The following is a 20,664-nucleotide window of genomic DNA, read 5'->3' as shown; positions in this document are numbered from 1 at the left end:
AATTTTAGCCATTTTGACTGGTGTGAGGTTGTATCTTACTGTGGTTTTGATTTGTATTTCCCTGATGCCGAGTGATATTGAGCTCTTTTTCATGTGTCTGTTGGCCATTTGGATGTCTTCTTTGCAGAAATGTCTGTTCATGTCCTCTGCCCATTTCTTGATTGGATTATTTGTTCTTTGGGTGTTGAGTTTGATAAGTTCTTTATAGATTTTGGATATTAGCCCTTTATCTGATACATCATTTGTGAATATCTTCTCCCATTCTGTCAGTTGTCTTTTGGTTTTGTTGACTGTTTCCTTTGCTGTGCAAAAGTTTTGATCTTGATGAAGTCCCAATAGTTCATTTTTGCCCTTGCTTCCCTTGCCTTTGGCGGTGTTTCTAGGAAGAAGTTGCTGTGGCTGAGGTCAAAGAGGTTGCTGCCTGTGTTCTCCTCAAGGATTTTGATGGATTCCTGTTTCACATTAAGCTCTTTCATCCCTTTTGAGTCCATTTGTGTGTGTTGGTGAATGGTCCAGTATCATTCTTCTGCATGTGGCTGTCCAATTTTCCCAACACCATTTGAAGAGACTGTCTTTTTTCCATTGGACATTCTTTCCTGCTTTGTCAAAGATTAGTTGATCATAGAGTTGAGGGTCTATTTCTGGGCTTTCTATTCTGTTCCATTGATCTATGTGTCTGTTTTTGTGCCAGTACCATACTGTCTTGATGATTATAGCTTTGTAATAGATCTTGAAGTCTGGAATTGTGATGCCACCAACTTTTTTTTTTTTTTTCAACATTTCTCTGGCTGTTCGGGATCTTTTCTGGTTCCATAAATTTTAGGATTTTTTGTTCCATTTCCTTGAAAAAAATGTATGGTATTTTGATGGGAATTGCATTAAATGTGTAGATTGCTTTAGGTAGCATAGACATTTTCACAATATTTGTTCTTTCAATCCATGAGCATGAAACGTTTTCCATTTCTTTCTGTCTTCCTCAATTTCTTTCCTGAGTACTTTATAGTTTTCTGAGTACAGATTCTTTGCCTCTTTGGTTAGGTTTATTCCTAGGTATCTTACACTTTTGGGTGCAATTGTTATTGGGATCAACTCCTTAATTTCTCTTTCATCTTGCTGTTGGTGTATAGAAATGCAACTGATTTCTGTGCATTGATTTTATTTCCTGACACTTTGCTGAATTTCTGTGTGAGTTCTAGCAGTTTTGGAGTGGAGTCTTTTGGGTTTACCACATAAAGTATCATATCATCTACAAGGAGTGAGAGATAGACTTCTTCTTTGCCAATTCAGATGATGTTTATTTCTTTTTGTTGTCTGATTGCTGAGGCTAGGACTTCTAGTACTATGTTGAATAGCAATGGTGATAGTGGACATCCCTGCCATGTTCCTGACCTTAGGGGAAAAGCTTTCAGTTTTTCCCCATTGAGAATGGTATTTGCTGTGGGTTTTTCATAGATGAAACTGATGATATTGAGTGATGTATCCTCTATCCCTACACTTCGAAGGGTTTTGCTCAAGAAAGGATGTCAAATGCTTTTTCAGCATCTATTAAGAGTATTGTATGGTTCTTGTTCTTCCTTTCATTAATGTATTATATCACGTTGATTGATTTGCAGATATTGAACCAACATCACAGCTCAGGAATAAATCCCACTTGGTTGAGATGAATAATCCTTTTAATGTCGTGTTGGATCTTATTAGCTAGTATTTTGGTGAAAATTTTTGCATCCATGTTCATCAAGGATATTGGTCTATAATTCTCCTTTGTGATGGGGTCTTTGTGTGGTTTTTGGATCAAGGTAGTGCTGACCTCATAAAATGAGTTTGGAAGTTTTTCTTCCCTTTCTATTTTTTGGAACAGTTTCAGGAGAATAGATATTAATTCTTCTTTAAATGTTTGGTGGAATTCCCCTGGGAAGCCACCTGGCCCTGGGCTCTTGTTTGTTAGGAGATTTTTGATGACCGCTTCAACCTCCATACTGGTTATGGGTCTGTTCAGGTTTTCTATTTCTTTCTGGTTCAGTTTTGGTAGTTTACGTCTCTAGGAATGCATCCAGATTGTCAAATTTGCTGGCATATTGTTGCTTGTAATATGTTCTTATAATTGTTTGTACTTCTTTGGTGTTGGTTGTGATCTCTCCTCTTTCATTCATGATTTTGTTAATTTGGGTCTTTCCCTCTTTTTTTTGATAAGTCTGGCCAGGGGATTATCAATCTTATTAATTCTTCCACAGAACCAGTTCCGTTGATTTGTTCTACTGTTTTTTAGTTTCCACTTCATTGATTTCTGCTCTGATCTTTATTATTTTTCTTCTCTTGCTGGGTTTATGCTTTCTTTGCTGTTCTTTCTCCAGCTGCTTCAGGTGTAGGGTTAGGTTGTGTACTTGAGACCTTTCTTGTTTCTTGAGAAAGCCTTGTATTGCTATACACTTTCCTCTCAGGACCACCTTTGCTGTGTCCCAAAGATATTTTTAGGTCCCTAGCCATTGGTACTGCCTCTTGTTCTTCTTTTTTTTTTTTTTTTGGTGAGTTTTTCCACCTTGTCATTCATACCTTGTCATTTTATGCAGATAAGAATAGATGAATGAGAACAAAATACTAAAAGGTTAGCAACAACCCCAGAAAAATATATACTAACCAAATTAGAAAGGCCCTGAAACCAGGGGGAGAAGAAAGGGGAAAATAGAAAAATTATTTTATATATCTATAAAATAATATTTTTTCTATATATGTAATATATATAATATATTTTATATATATATATATAATATATGTGATATATAATATATGTTATATAGAGAGAGCCACACACTTGATTTTGGGTGTTTTTTGGTCTGTTAGAAGAAACTGCCTCCCAAAAATTTTAAAGAAAGAAAAATTGGCTCAGGTCATGATCCCAGCATCCTGGGATCGAGTCCCACATCAGGCTTCTTGCTCAACAGGGAACCTGCTTCTCCCTCTGCTTCCTGCCTGACCTCTGTCTGCCTGTGCTCACTCTCTCTGACATATAAATAAATAAAATCTTAAAAAAACTTTTATATACATACAAAAATAAGGGTAAAAATGATGAAGGGATAGAATAATGACTGTGAAGATGTAAATTAAAAGACTGTAACATTGGGGAGGGTATATGATATGGTTGGTGAGTGCTGTGAAGTGTGTAAGCCTGATGATTCACAGACCTGTACCCCTGGGGCAAATAATACATTTAATGTCGATAAATAATCTTTAAAAGAAAAAAAAGATTCTGAAAGAGGAGTGGGTAAGATAAGAAGTTGACTTGAAAAAGAAAAAACAAGAGAAAGAATGTGATCAGGCTGGAGATTAGAACAAGCCATATGCTAGATTTAGGGTATATTTTGATCTATTAGAAGAAATTGTATCCCAAAATTTTAATGAAAATATAAAACCTTGTACATATACAAAAAATAAGGTAAATACATGAAGAGATAAAATATGACTAGAGCAATGAAAATTAAAGATTTTTTTAAAGGTATTTATAAGGTAAAATAGTTAAAATAGGAAAGAGGAAAAATTTTAAAAACAGAATAAGAAAAATTCATTTTCGCTTTTGTTTCCTTTGCCTTTGGAGACATATCTTGAAAGAAGTTACTTCAGCCGATGTCGAAGAGGTTACCGCCTACGTTCTCCTCTAGGATTCTGATGGATTCCTGCCTCACTTTGAGGTCTTTTATCCATTTGAGTTTTATCTTTGTGTATGGTGTAAGAGAATGGTTGAGTTCATTCTTCTGTCCAATTTTCCCAGCACCATTTATTGAAGAGACACCTTTCTTCCACTGTAGCTATTTTTTCCTGCTTTGTCAAAATTAGTTGACCATAAAATTGAGGGTCCATATCTGGGTTCTCTACTCTGTTACACTGGTCTATGTGTCTGTTTTTGTGCCAGTACCATTCTCTCTTGGTAATCATAGCTTTGTAGTAAAGCTTGAAATCGGGCAACATGATGCCTCCAGTTTCCTTTTTCTTTTTCAACATTTCCTTAGCAATTCAGGGTCTCTTCTGGTTCCATACAAATTTTAGGATTGTTTGTTCCAGCTCTTTGAAAATTACCAGTGATTTGATCAGAATGGCATTGAAAGTATAGATTGCTCTAGGCAGTATGGACATTTTAACAATGTTTATTCTTCTGACCCATGAGCATGGAATGGTCTTCCATCTTTTTGTGTCTTCTTCAGTTTATTTCATTAGTGTTCTGTAGTTCCTCAAGTACAGATCCTTTACCTCTTTGGTTAGGTTTATTCCCAGGTATCTTATGGTTCTTGGTGCTATAGTAAATGGAATCAATTCCCTAATTTCCCTTTCTGTATTTTCATGGTTAGTGTATAAGAAAACAACTGATTTCTGTACATTGACTTTGTATCCTGCCACATTACTGAATTGCTGTATGAGTTCTAGTAGTTTGGCAGTGGAGTCTTTTGGGTTTTCCATAGAAAGTATCATGTCATCTGTGAAGAGAGAGAGTTTGACTTCTTCATTGCCAATTTGAATACTTTTTATTTCTCTTTGTTGTCTGAGTGCTGTTGCTAGGACTAATACTATGTTGAATAAGAGTGGTGAGAGTGGGCATCCTTATAGTGTTCATGATCTCAACAGGAAGGCTGTGAGCTTTTTCCCATTGAGGATGATATTTGCTGTGGGTTTTTCATAGATAGATTTTATGAAGTTGAGGAACCTTCCCTCTATCCTATACTTTGAATTGTTTTAATCAGGAACAAATGCTATATCTTGTCAAATGCTTTTTCTGCATCAATTGAGAGGACCATGTGGTTTTTCTCTCTTAGTGATTTGTTCTATCACATTGATTGATTTGTGAATGCTGAACCACCCCTGCATCCCATGGATAAATCCCACCTTGCCATGGTGGATAATCTTTCTAATGTACCATTGTTTCCTATTAGCTAGGATCTTGTTAAGAATCTTAGCATCCGTATTCATCAAGGATATTGGTCTGAAATTCTCCTTTTTGGTGGGGTCTTTACCTGGTTTGGGGATCAGGGTAATGCTTGCTTCATAAAAAGAGTCTGGAAGTTTTCCTTCTGCTTGAATTTTTTGAAACAGCTTCAGGAGAGTAGGTATTATTTCTTATTTGAATGTGTGGTAGAATTCCCCAGGGAATCCATCAGGTCCTGGGATTTTTTGGGGGGGGTTTTTGATCACTGCTTCAATCTCATTACTAGATATTGGTCTATTCAGGTTGTCAATTTCTTCCTGATCCGTTTTGGAAGTTTAATAGGTTTCCAGGAATGCATCCATTTCGTCTAGGTTGCTTAACTTATTGGCATATAATTGTTGATAATAATTTCTGATGATTGAAAAAAATTTCTGATGATTGTTTCTATTTCCTGGTGTTAGTCGTGATCTCTCCCTTTTCATTCATATTTTATTAATTTGGGTCCTCTCTTTTTTCTTTTGGATTAGTTTGGCCAGTGGTTTATGGTCTACTGATTTTTTCAAAAAACCAGTTTCTAGTTTCAATGATGCATTCTATTATATCTCTAGTTGCTATCTCATTGATCTCTGCTCTAATCTTGATTATGAATTCTGGACACTGAAAAGAAATTTTTTTAAAAGATTTTTATTTATTTATTTGACAGAGAGATCACAGCAGGCAGAGAGGCAGACAGAAGAGAGAGGAGGAAGCAGGCTCCCGCTGAGCAGAGAGCCCGAGTGGGGCTCGATCCCAGGACTCTGAGATCATGACCCAAGCCGAAGGCAGTGCCTTAACCCACTGAGCCACCCAGGCGCCCCAGAAAATGAATTTCTAAATTTAACTTTGAAAGACTAACGATCATGGAGAAAAACCATGAATTCTATGTGTTGCTTTCCCCTACCTCTGGAGTTCTGCAGTTTTCACTGATTGGTGAACTTGGCTGGATGCTCTTACTGATCTTCTGGGGGAGGGACCTGTTGCAGTAATTCTCAAATGTCTTTGCCCCAGGCAGAATTGCACTGCCCTTGCCACGGGCCAGGCTAAGCGATCTGTTCAGGTTCGCTCTTGGAGCTTTTGTTCCCCAAACGCTTTCCATAGAGCTTTGGAGGACGGGAATGAAGTTGATGGCCTCCCAATCTCTGCCCATAGTAGCTGAGGGCTTGGGGGCCCACTCCTTAGTGCACCCTCAGAGAAAAGTAGTCAATCCCTCCCATCTCCCTGGTCTCCACCCCACACTCCAAGGTCAGCCAGCCTGTGACCAAGCGTTTTCATCCTCTGGTGCCTGGTCCCATTTGGAGTCTTCAAACCCAACAAATTCCTGCCACATGCTCCATACCACTCCTTCCAGAGGAGGAAGGAGAGTCTCCCCGGATCTGCCCCTTGTGGGGTCCCTGCTCAAAGAGTAGTGGCCCAGCGATGCCCCAGATCATGGTTGAAGGTAACCCTGAGTTGAGAGCCCAATGCTTCACTCTGTCTCTGCTGCCGGCTTCCCCACTCTGATACCTGGGAGCTTTGCCAAACTCAGACATCCCCAGTCTATCTGTGATCCCACGGGTCCTGAGACACACTGTCCCCACAAGAGCTCCACCCCCTGCTTTGTCTCTGGGGTGATGTCCCTCAGTGGAGCAGACTTCTAAAAGTTCCAATTTTATGCTCCCCTGCCTTACCACTTGCCAGGAGCCAGCCCTTCCCTCTGCGGTCTCTCTTCCCAAATATTGCCTCAGATTCACTTCTCTACGTGACCTATTTTCCGGAAAGTGGTTGCTTTTCTGTTCTTAGAATTGCTGCTCTTCTTCTCTTTGATCTCCTGTTGAGTTTGTAGGTGTTCAGAATGGTTGATAACTATCTAGCTGAACTCCTGGGACCTGATATTTAGGTTTCCTACTCCTCCGCTCCTACCCCCGTCTTGCACCCACCCCCTGTAACTAATGTGTTTATACAATAGATGATACCCAAAAAGAGTATTGTACACACTGTTGTATAATATTTTTCACTTAGCAATGTATTGTAAATGCCTTTTTTCTTGTTGTTAACTGTGGACTAAAATAATCTCTTTTAGCAGGATTTCATTGAGTGATGAACCACAGTTTAGATAACAATCCCCTATTGTATATTTTTGTTAGGTTTTGATAATTTATTATAGTCAGCATTTTGGAAAGAATATCCCCGCTGCATATGTTTTTGTGCACTCGTCTGATATTTCTGTAGAAATCAGGTGGTAAGATGCATTTAGAATCTTACAGTCTGGTCAGAGAGCCCAAACACATAGGTGTGAAAAGGAAAACGAGTTCATAGAGTAGGGGAGGGATGGCTAAATCAGTGCAACAACCGAGAGTCAGAGGCCAGAAAGATCATTTCATGCTTGGGTTGCTACAGAAGGCTTCATGAAGGGCACCTGTGAGTGACAGAAACCCCATTCGAGTCATCTTAAGTGTAAAAGGCATATTATCGGCTCATGAAATTGGAAGGCTGACTTTGGTTTCAGACTGAGCTGGGTCCAGAGTTCATGAGGTGTCGTTGAGCACCTGTGTGTGTGTGTGTGTGTGTGTCTGTCTGTCTGTCTGTCTTTGTGAATGTGTATGTCTGTATGTGTGTATCTGTGTGTGGATATGTCTGTCTGTCCCATCTCTTTGATGGTCTTCTTACTACATGAGCTGCATTCTTGGGCAAGCTCTCTCTACATACCAACTGCCTCCAGCAGCTCCAAACTTGAGTGGTATTTATATCTCATAAGGAGAGAGCCCCTCTCTCCCAGTTTCTCTGTCAATCCCTCCTTAGCCCCTTGCAGACCTTTTGCCCACCACCACTGTGTGACACAGAATGGGATGTCCTGGCAGCTAGCCTGGGTCTTGTGCCTGCACCCTGTGCAGAGAGAGGCTGAGAGTGTGTGATTAAGGTCTGTCTGGTGGAGCAGTTCTCAAAAGGAAAAGATGCTGAGAGATGAAAACATGAAAGCGATGTCATTGCAGAGGATGCTGAACTTAAGGATGAGCCGATATACCCATTTGATGTTTTAGGTGTCAAGTAACAGGAAAACTCCAAATCAGACTGGTCTGCTGAATGCCATGTTACGAAGTCCAGAGGCAGGCATGCTCCAGCCTGATATGCTCAATGGCTTGGTGATGCCGTTAAGTTACTCAGAGTCAGCTTCATCTTATATCCCATTTCCCTCAACATGGCTGCTAGGAGCAGTCAGGACTCCTAGCTTCCTTGTCTGTAACCAGTGCTGGAGGTTGGGAAATGGCACCCACTGGCAAGGACTCTAAGACATTTCCTGCCATGTCATTGGACCAGTCCAGATCATGTGTCCACCCTTGAACCACCAGCCATCAGTGGGAAACACTGTACCCTATTGCCCAGTCAGTATCTATTCCGGGAGGAAAGGGTGGGGTCACCTTCCCAGGGGATATGGTGTATATTGGGATGAAACTGGGGTCCCATTGGGATGGAGTGGAAGATGATGCTAGCTGGTCAACCAACAATGGAATCCAAATAAGATTTTACTAATTAGAGAAGTAACCTGAGTTAAAGGGGTAGAGAGGTAAGTTATGGCCAAACCGTAGACTTCAGGGTTTTTTCCTAGTCAGAGCTGACAAGAAGCAAGATTGCAGAGTCTGTCCTGCAGGGAACAGCACAGTGAACAGCCTCAGTTGAAGTGTTTGTTAATTTATTCCTTCATTGCATACATATTATTGAACACCTAATATGCACTGTGTCCAGTGCTGGGGATAAATAAGATAGACAAAGTTCACATCCTCTTGGACTTCTAGTGAGGAAGATGGAGAACATACAAATTAATATGTCAAGGAAAACAAGTCAGGATAAGGTGGGTAGAGAGAAATGGGAGGGAAGGGAGTCCAAGGACCCTTGCTTAAGTTGACATTGAACCAGAGACTCGAAGGACATGATGGAGTAAGCCAAGGTCATCTGAGGGAAGCATGATTTGAGCAGAGGGAACAGTAGGTGCAAAGACCCTGAGGCAGGCATCTATAGTCTGTTTGGTGGACAAGGGGAGAGTGGTAGATGATGAGGTCAGAGATGACAGGTGCGATCGCAGAGGGCCTCCCAGGCAATACAGTCTTTGTACTTTACCATGTTGCATCCATGATGTTGGAGGGTGTTATTGAAGCAGAGGGTAGACAGACCCTCACCCTATGGCTCTGCCTTGGCTCTGACTTCAACATCTTCTTTCTTCTCTTCCAGGCCATGTACATGTTCTACGCGCTGGCCATTGTGTGTGATGACTTCTTTGTCCCCTCCTTGGAAAAGATTTGTGAGGTACGTGCCTTATATTCTCAGCATGTCTGGGCAGGTGATGCAACTATGCTGCCCCAGCGCCCTTCACTGAGGACCTGGGGAGGACCTGGGGAGCCCTCCATGCCACTGGGCGGGAGCACCGGGCATCAGCGTCCTTCTGAGTGACCAGCAAAATTAGCACAAAAGCTTCATTGGTCCGTTTAGAATGTCAGGGTACCGACCCATAGTTGGGCTTTCACCGCTATGGCCAGCTCTCCCTGCTCCATTCGGCAATTCATGGTGCTCTTTGAGTCCTATTTCCCTGTTCTCTTTTCCTCTTTTAATCCTGCTTTCTCCCTTTGTGTTCCTCATCTTCCCCTCCTCTGTTTCCTTCTGCATCTGTGACCTCCCTCGTGGGGTCCTCACCGAGCAGGAGGTCTTCAGCCACACGCCTCCACCGCCCTGCCCCTCTGTACACGTGCAGAAATGCTCTAAGCAGAGGCCCAAGAAGGAAGATGATCAAAGAACTGACCACAGAGAACAGGAAAGGGACTCTGTTCTCACTCAGCCCGGGAATGCCAGGTTGAAGACCAAATGACAGCCCTTTCATCAGAAAATATTCAGCGTATTTAGAACACTTTCATTCTCTCGTCTCTTTCATCTCCGTCTGTTTTGAAATGTCGTTTCCTTTATCTGGAAGCTTTCCACTTTATTTTATTTTTAATTCAGAATCCTGTTTTCCAAAAGCCTCTCTCCCAGACACGCCTCCCATCTGGGACTCATGTTCTTCATGTAGTTCTCAGACTTGGTCATCCTTTCCTTTCCCTCCCCCTCACCCAACCCCTGATTGTCTGAGTCACTGGGGGGAAGCAGAGGACCCAAGCTGCAATGCTGTGAAGTGTCCAGATGATGCTGGGGCTCTTGGTCCACAAACCTCACTTAGAGATCACTCACTTAAACAGTTTCTTCTACATCCTGGAAATCTGCTTGGTTTTTGCACTTTAAAATGGATGGATGGATGGATGGATGGATGGGAGAGAATCGGGCCTCAGGAGCCCTGAAGGGTCTCAGGAGGATCTTCCTTTATTGGGTGGAAGGAGAAGGAGAACAATGAGGTGGCATCTGAGATGGATAGTGGGCACATGAGGGAGCCTTTTGTTCCAAGCAACGTCACCTGAGCCCAGGGTCACCTTATAGGGCAGGAGAGGAGGTGCTGAGGCACCCATAACTGGGATCATTTGTGATTTTGGAAATACCACCACTTGGTGTTCTATTCATTATGCAAAACAAACTACTCTCTTTCCCACACAACTTTTTTTTATAGCCAATTTATGACCCTGCTCTAGACATGTATGCAGTCTTGTCAGGAAGTATTCTGCTCCAGAGGGGAAATCCATAGCACCTGTGAGCACACCCCCTTGGGGAGGAAATGGGGTGAGACAGAGCATGGTCCTTGACATCTATAGGCCTTAGGACACATAGCCACTCTCTGGGGTGAGGCACACGGGGCTGGATGAAGTTCTGGGAAGTTGGAAAGTAGAGAGAGGAAAAGGGAGGGAGATCTGGATGGGGGGCGGGGATGGTTAGGGAAGGGCTTGTGCAGGACAGGATGGGAGCAGCCCTTGGAGGCATTTTTCACATTTCAAGACAACACATTTCAAGGAAAGATATTTGTGCTGAGAAGAGTCTGAGCTCTGGGACGAAGGGAGGAGAACCCAGGACTGGAATCCGCCTCTGGGGTAGGGACATCAGGGTTACCAGCCCTCAGGAGGGAGCTAGGAAGGCTCTTAACAACTATGTTCTTGTAGATAGAGGTGTCCAGAGGCAGGAAGACCCTCTCCCTCCCCCAGCTGGTAATTCGGAGCATCCAGCAAGATGTTACCAGAGCCCAGGTGAATTAGGGATGAGAGAGGAGGGGAGGTAAGGAAACATGGGAGAAGAAGCAGACTTTAGGGTTTGAAGGAGAGAGAGAGGAACTGGAGATGAGCTCAGGGTGTGGACTCTGTGTGTCTCATGCCCATTAGGGACCCTGAGCTGGAACAGACACAGCAGTCCTGGGCTCCCAGCTCCTGGCAAGTCTTGATGGACCACCAAGGAATGTGAGCTCTGTGTTAGGTCACCTTCAGGGACTCCCTGTCCAGGGTCTCACCTGCACCCCTCACAGCCACACCTTTCAACTGGAGGTATCAGCACCTCTTAGAATCTTCTCAGAACCACATGTGAAGTTGAGCTGTTCAGTCCAGAGTGAGGGATCCCCTGGACTCCAGATCTAAGTGCTCCATTAGGGCTCCCACAGCAGCCCATTGCTGGTCCATGGAGCCATGGCCGAGCAAGGAAGTACAGCTGATCGTGCAATGGGAAGAGGGACTGTGTCATTCAAGACTAGCCTCTCCTGGCTGGGACCCAGCAGGAAACCCGCTAGTTACTGACAGTGGGGACAGCGTATGTTCTGAGTCCTGACTGAATGCAGGAAGGCTAAACACACTAACCTGCCTCAGATACCTGTATATTTGTCTCATCTTCTTGTAGATCACGTTTTGGATTTACAGACAGGGTAACTCGGGAGGATTCATTGTATAGAACATCTTGGACGGCTCCACATCCTTTCCACTCAGTCTTAGTCTCACTGCTCCCCCGCCCATTCTCACCAAAAGGGGGTTCAAACTGCATTAGTGATGAGCAGTAGGTTTCAGGAGGGTGACCCCTCCACCCCCAAAGCCACTATAACCTCCTAGAATCCAGACTTGCAAACTGATTACTGGGAGCCTCATTTAGCCTGTGATAAGCATTTAGGCATACCTAAATATGCCCTTAGGCATATCTAAAGAATTACTGGGGGAAAAAATAAAAAATGTTTTGCCTAAAAATGTGGATTTGGACATCCCTTAAGAAGTAAGGCTATTTGACAACATGGAGGAATTGAGTGGCATACCTTTAGAAAGGAGGTGGACCCCCACCATGCCTCACACTAGCCCACCCCACCCCCCGTTATCTGCACACCACCTGGGGCTCCTGGGTTGGGGATTCCTAGATCTTGTCAAGAACCTTTAACTCACAGAGCTATGGAGCCCCTCCCTCATCCTGCCCCAGAGGAGGATGGCCAGGGGAGCTGTGTCCCAGCAGGGGATGGTGCAAGAAAGGTCCAGCTGTGGGAGGGGGATGGTTCTGGGAGGCCTGAGCTCGGGACTTCAGGAGTCATGATCGCCTTTGTTCTCAGGGGAGTCCCAACTCACCTGTGCTTTGTCCTTGCTCCTCTGTAGCGCCTGCACCTCAGTGAAGATGTGGCTGGGGCCACGTTCATGGCAGCAGGCAGTTCGGCCCCAGAGCTGTTCACATCCGTCATAGGTAGGTGATGACCTGGGAACATCTCTCAGCCCTGCCCTCTCTTGAGGACAAGGGCTGTGGGGACAGACAGCCTTGCAGTGGGTTGGCGAATAGGAAATGAGACTCTTGAGACCCCAAGGAGCAGAACACCCGTCTTCCCGCCCCACTGTGGTTGCTGTCATTCTTTTACTTAAATGACACTTTCACTTTGCACAAGCGTGTCCCAGTTCCTGTGCCAATGCCCCCACGGAACAATAGCCCCAGTGCAGATTTTAAAACTCTCTCCCATCCTCAGCCATTTTCCTGTGGACCCTGAGAAAGGTCTAGCTAATACTTGTGAAAACTTCCCCACACTTGCATGAGGGTAACTGGCCACAACAACCAGGCTGACGTCAGGTCTGTTTCAGGGGTCTTCATCACCAAGGGCGACGTGGGAGTCGGGACCATCGTGGGCTCTGCAGTGTTTAATATCCTGTGCATCATCGGTGTCTGCGGGCTCTTTGCTGGGCAGGTGAGGCCGGAGGTGGGACGTGGCATGGGGTCAGAGGGGACAGCGTGGAGGTGGGGCATGGGGGCCGGTGGCCTCGGGCAGCAGTGACATGGGATCTCACACCCCAGGAGGCTGCTCAACTGGGACTGGAAACTGTCAGGCACCATTGTTTGGTCTCCATGCTGATGGCTTACAGAACACCTGGGTCCACATAAATAACTGACCAGCCTGAAGGTACAGGCTACGGATCTGAAGGTGTCCAGCTCATTTTGAATGTCATGATCTGGACTGGAATGACCTAAAACAATTTAAGGTATGGCTTTTCCTCACTGGCAATAAAGGAAGTGAGGGAGAGAGAGACGGAGGAAACGACGGATTTTCGTTTTCTGCTAAAAACCATTTGCTGCCGTCACAGCATAGGATGGTTTTCTGGGACAGCCATCAAGCCATTTATTTTTGTGGTTACTTTAGCTTCGTTCTGGGATCCTAAGGGGCTTTGCATGCCTGTGTTTTGTCTCTGGAGGCTGTTCTACTTCCAGGGACTGTCATGGGGTCTGGTGTCTGTTTGGAAAGCCTTAGGAAGACTCCCAGAAGTCACCTAAGTGCAAGGCTCACTGGTGGCCCCAAGCAATGCTGAGGCACCCGTGTGTTTGCCAGCTCTGACGTCCTAATCCCCTCATGGGAGCTTTGATCCTGAGCTCTCCCCAGACACCCGGGCTTGAAGATCTTCTAGGAAAAGCACCTTCTAGAAGCCCATTTAGGGCACTCCCCTTGCTTTATTGAGGAGCCTGGTGATCCTAACCAATTCCCTCACTGTGAGGACACAGGGTCCTCCTAGAGGTGGTTAGCTGGTCTGAAGGTGAAAGAAAGTGCCTTTGAACCTTCTTCCACACCCTTTTCTGGGCCCCTGTGCTGTCCAGTAAGCCGGCCAGGGGCACCCATCCTGCCTGTCTCTCTAACACAGACTGGAGAGTCTGCAGGAGACACCTGGGATACCGTTGCAGTTCTCCACTACCCATTTCTCACTGCCATCATTTTATGCCCGTAAATTTGTTCAGATTGCCTGATGGGTTGGCTGCTTGTGGGTAACAGGCAGAGGGACACCTCGATGTCACCAGGAATGGGCTCCAGAGCCCGCTGGCATGTCCATACGTGATGATTGAGTTCTGCCCAACTTGCTAGACTGACATTTTCTTTTTTCCTCAACATTTTGACCCATCATCTCTAGTCTTAGGTTGTATGGACCCACAATGTGGGGTTTTTTTAGACTTATAAATATAGTTAGTTCCCTCCTAAACCCAAAAACCAAAAAACAAGTCTCTGTCTTTGCCTTTGGTGCCATTTGTGCTTGCGTGGATCTTGTCTTGTCGGCTGTCTTCTTGTTGCCTTGTGGAGATGAATAGTCACATCCTCAGAAGAGGCTGTTGCCATTCACACTCTCTTAATTAGCATTGTCACCATTAGCAGTATGATTATTAACCTGGCCGTTATTCTCATTGTCATTAGTGCATTAGTCATTTGTACCTGCATCGTGATGGAAAGGTGAGCCCAAAGGGGGAGAAGCCACGTAAAGAAATGAAACAAATGACTGGGAGGTACCTAGAAAATGCCAGGCAACTAATTACATATGAAGTGGTTTGCATTCATTTGTATTCATAATTTATTAACAATGTGGTTAATCACTGACTTGGTTAGAACACCAGCTTAAAAGGCAGATTGCTTCCTGAACTTTAGCACGTGCTGGTCTCAGTCACTTTCCTCCCTCTGGAAGGTCTTTGCAAGCAGAGAGAAGTAGCCGTCACTATGTTGTGAGAAGTCGCCTGTGTGATGATTCTGGTTGCCAGCACTTCCTTCTGTTTCTCCTTGTCTTGTGCCCACTTGGAGATGGCTAAGGCCATCCACCTCTCTTCTTCCAGCAGTTTGTAGAATCCCGGAAGTCTTTGCAGAGGGAGGAAAATTATGTTTCAGAAAGAACATGGATCCGGGACTCAGACTGGCCTGGGTTTGAATCCCGACTGGTTTGAATTCCGACTTTGCCCTTTGCTGGCCATGAAATCCTGGAGAAGTGACTTTATCGTTCCTCTGAGCCTGTTTACAAATCTATGGAGCAGGTGGCTCTAAGCCTACCTACCACCTAGCATCACCATACAGGTGAAACAGAACAGGTTCAGCATTAAGCAGCAGCCAGCCCACCCGGTAAATACTCAATAGAAGATGCCACCATCGGCTCACAGAAGAGTAACAATCCCTGGGGTCCTCACCTCCAAATCCCACCACAAGTCACTGTGATCCTTTGGCCAAGAAGTTGGTGGACTCTACTAACTAGTGGAACATCCACGGAGTGCCAGGTGGGGAAGGAAGGGAAGGTCAGGAAGAAGTTCTTCTAAATGAAAATCAAAATGAGAAGATGCAGATAGAAGGGCGGTCTCAGAAGACCAGGCTTTGCCTCCATGCTGTCTCATCATTGAGAGGGAAAGGAAAAATGGGTGAGAAATGAATCCTGCCTTACACCCGGAGAAGCATTCCCAGGTGGTGGGCCAATGCTGTGGAACACCGCAGCAAGGGATGGATACTGGGAATTGAACTGATTAATAAATCCAATCATGGGCCTCACTTAGCATGGTTATTTATGTGGCCCCACACTTTCATTTGGCTTGGAGAATTCCCTGAGAGTGCCCGCAGGCCTCTTTCTAATGTATTCTGGCCTGAAGGGCTGCTCATGACCAAGTCTGTTACTCATCTGAAATCAAAGTAATTAAGCAGTAAGCTTTGAGTTCCTGTCTCAATTAGGGTTCTGATGAATTCGATGTAATTAAATGTCTGCCGTATTTGCAGTTTGCAAACATACCCAGCGCTCTGGTGTTCGCCTAAGGTGCTTTGGGGAGTTTTATGGGACAAGAAGAAAATTGCTTCTTAGAAAGTGGCTTTTAGAGCAGTCCTTGGCATCCCCACAAGACATGTACAGGGCTGTAGTCCTACAAGCGCTTTATTTAAAAACAAAAAATAGTAGGAGAGAGAACACCAAGCTCTCAGTACAACATACTAATATATTTTGCATATTGCGTGCCAAGAACTTCATGCCAATTTTGTGAAACAATGTACTTATGAATTTAAGTCCACCATCCAGCACATGTTAGGCTTTAAAGACACAAGCACAAAGAGAAAGTAAACCATTTAAGTGCATCCCAGATTAAGATATTCATATTCCAGTTATTACAGGCTGGCAGATGGCTCCAGTTTATAATAAAGAACTCCAGCATCAGCTCTCCTGGCATTCTCGAAATGGGCCTGATGATCCCTGGCAAGGTGCATCTAAGCTTGGCTGACTTCACCTTTCTCCAAATGACACCCTATCTATGTTGGCCCCTTTACACAAACCAAAGTAGCACCCAGAGGTTGCACATCTGAACTGAAGCCTGTCTTCAGTTGGATTTCCACAGGAGAGTCTAAGCAACAATTCCACGACAGGTAGTTGATCTGGAAGGTGATCCCAGGACATGCCAGGGAGGGAGTCAGTGAGGCCAGGAAGAGAAACTAGCCAAGGAAAGTGTGCTTATTAGTAAGTAAGTTACCTCTATGGGCAGCTGAGATTTACTTCTTCTGGGAGAATGAGAGACTATCTAGAATACAGGTTTCTAAGGTATCTAACCCAAGGGAAAGGGAGTTGGGGTGCATATCCACCAGGCTCCACCAATTGTTGGTAAGGACTGCTCCTGCTGGACATGGGCAGGACTGACTTTTGGAGAAAACACCCAAGCTAAAAGACATAGAGGCTGGGCCTTGGAAGGACCTGAAATGGTAAAGGTAGGAAGACAGGAGTGCAGCCCATAAAGCATTTGCTAGAAACTCAACTAAGCCTTTAAAAATAAGCCACTTTCATTTTTCTGCATGTGGCTGTCCAATTTTCCCAACACCATTTATTGAAGAGGCTGTCTTTTTTCCATTGGACATTCTTTCCTGCTTTGTCGAAGATGAGTTGACCATAGAGTTGAGGGTCTATTTCCGGGCTCTCTATTCTGTTCCATTGATCTATGTGTCTGTTTTTGTGCCAGGACCATGCTGTCTTGATGATGACAGCTTTGTAATAGAGCTTGAAGTCCGGAATTGTGATGCCACCAACTTTGGCTTTCTTTTTCAATATTCCTTTGGCTATTCGAGGTCTTTCTGGTTCCATATAAATTTTAGGATTATTTGTTCCATTTCTTTGAAAAAAAATGGATGGTACTTTGATAGGAATTGCATTAAATGTATAGATTGCTTTAGGTAGCATAGACATTTTCAGAATATTTGTTCTTCCAATCCAGGAGCATGGAACATTTTTCCATTTCTTTGTGTCTTCCTCAATTTCTTTCATGAGTACTTTATAGTTTTCTGAGTATAGATTCTTAGTCTCTTTGGTTAGGTTTATTCCTAGGTATCTTATAGTTTTGGGTGCAATTGTAAATGGGATGGACTCCTTAATTTCTCTTTCTTCTGTCTTGTTGTTGGTGTAGAGAAATGCAACTGATTTCTGTGCATTGATTTTATATCCTGACACTTTACTGAATTCCTGTACAAGTTCTAGCAGTTTTGGAGTGGAGTCTTTTGGGTTTTCCACATAAAGTATCATATCATCTGCGAAGAGTGATAGTTTGACTTCTTCTTTGCCGATTTGGATGCCTTTAATTTCCTTTTGTTGTCTGATTGCTGAGGCTAGGACTTCTAGTACTATGTTGAATAGCAGTGGTGATAACGGACATCCCTGCCGTGTTCCTGACCTTAGCGGAAAAGCTTTCAGTTTTTCTCCATTGAGAATGATATTTGCGGTGGGTTTTTCATAGATGGCTTTGATAATATTGAGGTATGTGCCCTCTATCCCTACACTTTGAAGAGTTTTGATCAGGAAGGGATGCTGTACTTTGTCAAATGCTTTTTCAGCATCTATGGAGAGTATCATATGGTTCTTGTTCTTTCTTTTATTAATGTGTTGTATCACATTGATTGATTTGCGGATGTTGAGCCAACCTTGCAGCCCTGGAATAAATCCCACTTGGTCGTGGTGAATAATCCTTTTAATGTACTGTTGAATCCTACTGGCTAGTATTTTGGTGAGAATTTTTGCATCTGTGTTCATCAAGGATATTGGTCTGTAGTTCTCTTTTTTGTTGGGATCCTTGTCTGGTTTTGGGATCAAGGTGATGCTGGCCTCATAAAATGAGTTTGGAAGTTTTCCTTCTATTGCTATTTTTTGGAACAGTTTCAGGAGAATAGGAATTAGTTCTTCTTTAAATGTTTGGTAGAATTCCCCCGGGAAGCCGTCTGGCCCTGGGCTTTTGTTTGTTTGGAGATTTTTGATGACTGTTTCAATCTCCTTACTGGTTATGGGTCTGTTCAGGCTTTCTATTTCTTCCTGGTTCAGTTGTGGTAGTATCAGATAAAGGGCTAGTGTCCAAAATCTATAAAGAACTTAGCAAACTCAACACCCAAAGAACAAATAATCCAATCAAGAAATGGGCAGAGGACATGAACAGACATTTCTGCAAAGAAGACATCCAGATGGCCAACAGACACATGAAAAAGTGCTCCATATCACTCGGCATCAGGGAAATACAAATCAAAACCACCATGAGATATCACCTCACACCAGTCAGAATGGCTAAAATTAACAAGTCAGGAAATGACAGATGCTGGCGAGGATGCGGAGAAAGGGGAACCCTCCTACACTGTTGGTGGGAATGCAAGCTGGTGCAACCACTCTGGAAAACAGCATGGAGGTTCCTCAAAATGTTGAAAATAGAACTACCCTATGACCCTGCAATTGCACTGCTGGGTATTTACCCTAAAGATACAAACATAGTGATCCGAAGGGGCACATGCACCCAAATGTTTATAGTAGCAATGTCTACAATAGCCAAACTATGGAAAGAACCTAGATGTCCATCAACAGACGAATGGATAAAGAAGATGTGGTATATATACACAATGGAATACTATGCAGCCATCAAAAGAAATGAAATCTTGCCATTTGCGACGACGTGGATGGAACTAGAGGGTATCATGCTTAGCGAAATAAGTCAATCGGAGAAAGACAACTATCATATGATCTCCCTGATATGAGGGAGAGGAGATGCAACATGGGGGGTTGAGGGGGTAGGAGAAGAGTAAATGAAACAAGATGGGATTGGGAGGGAGACAAACCATAAGTGACTCTTAATCTCACAAAACAAACTGAGGGTTGATGGGGGGAGGGGGTTGGGAGAGGGGGTGGGGTTATGGATATTGGGGAGGGTATGTGCTATGGTGAGTGTTGTGAAGTGTGTAAACCTGGCGATTCGCAGACCTGTACCCCTGGGGATAAAAATATATGTTTATAAAGCTGTAAAAAAAAAAAAAAAAAAAAAAAACTAAAAATAAGCCACTTATGTGGTCTCATTTTCACCTCTCCTGAATGAAACACAAGCTTCATAACTAAGCTGGCTATTAAGAATTCAGGGCCAAGACATCTTGCGTTAGGAAGTTTCCTCTAGTGCTAAAAATAACAGCTACCATTCCAGGCACTCACTGCTTCCAGTTAGGACACAGAAGACCTCGGCTCCCATGGGGACACCAAAAACCAATCTAGAGAATATAAAAATCATACTCGTATATGAGACCATCAGAGAAGAGATGAGGTAGGAGAGACTTGATGAACTAGCTTCCAGAGAGAGGAGCCCTCTTTCAGTGAGCTGAGACCTGGCAGGTCTGGTTGCAGGGAGAGCAGAAGGCTATGAAGATCCAGAACTGTGCAGGGTAGAGATGAAGCCGGGTGAGATAGTGGCGGTGCTGGAGATAGCTGGGAGGTCCTGGTGTCTGAAAGATTATCACATATACTAATAATTTTTTCAACAGAGGAGAGTAGTCCTTTCCACCCCTCCCCAAACTTGTCTGGAAAAACATAAGTGAGGGCAGGACCAAGAAGCAGAAAGAGATCATTTCATCTGTGCCATCTCTCATGTCCTCCCAGTCCCCAAAATGGAGGAATCCCAAATCCAACCCTTGGTACTAGGAGACTAGCCCTTCCTACAGAAGCTGGGTGGGTGAGGTGGGGCTGACCACAGGTGACCCACCATTCATTCCCAGTCAAATGAACACTTCCTGAAACATGAATAATCACTCCCTCGCTTTAGCCAGCGAATGAGAGCAGAACTTGACATTTGTTGGGGGTGTGGCGGAAGAATCAGTATTATTCTTCAATTCTCAATTTTCTTCTGTATATAATTTCCAGGATGCAATAATAAAATCCAAAACCTGTGAGGAGGTGGGAACAGGACTCATAACCAAGGGAAAGCAGCAGCAGAGGCAAACCACAGATGATCCAGATATAAGAATTAGCGGAAAAGAACTTAAAATATCTATCTTAAATAGGGACAGATGGGAAAAATAAATGAATGGTTGGGGAATTTCAGCAGAGAAATGGAAAAAATAAGAAAAACCAGATTGAATTATATATATACAATTATATATTATGTAATATAGTATATATATTATAATATATATTGTATAATATATATTATATAAAATTATGTATTTTATAGATATAATTTCAGTCTGGTTTTATATATATGTAAACAACCCCTACTCTCATTTATTAAACTTCCCCAGTGTGCAGGTACCACAATGTGCTTTATAAATGTTTGTAGAAATATAC

The 20,664-nt window shown here is 43.6% G+C and overlaps 1 protein-coding gene across 1 annotated transcript in view; it reads left to right on the top strand.

Moving 5' to 3' along the window:
• Positions 1 to 20,664, top strand: part of SLC24A3 (solute carrier family 24 member 3) — a 500,867-nt gene that overhangs the window by 341,918 nt on the left and 138,285 nt on the right. Inside the window, exons 4-6 of the mRNA XM_047746163.1 lie at positions 9,152 to 9,226; positions 12,445 to 12,529; positions 12,916 to 13,019. Of these exons, the coding sequence (XP_047602119.1) occupies positions 9,152 to 9,226; positions 12,445 to 12,529; positions 12,916 to 13,019 (264 nt within the window). The remainder of the gene's footprint in view (positions 1 to 9,151; positions 9,227 to 12,444; positions 12,530 to 12,915; positions 13,020 to 20,664) is intronic.

The sequence above is a fragment of the Lutra lutra genome, chromosome 9 (assembly GCF_902655055.1).
Source record: "Lutra lutra chromosome 9, mLutLut1.2, whole genome shotgun sequence".
Lineage (NCBI taxonomy): Eukaryota > Metazoa > Chordata > Mammalia > Carnivora > Mustelidae > Lutra > Lutra lutra.
The sequence above is the reverse complement of the archived record's forward strand: the minus strand, read 5'-3'. Positions and strand labels throughout refer to the sequence as shown.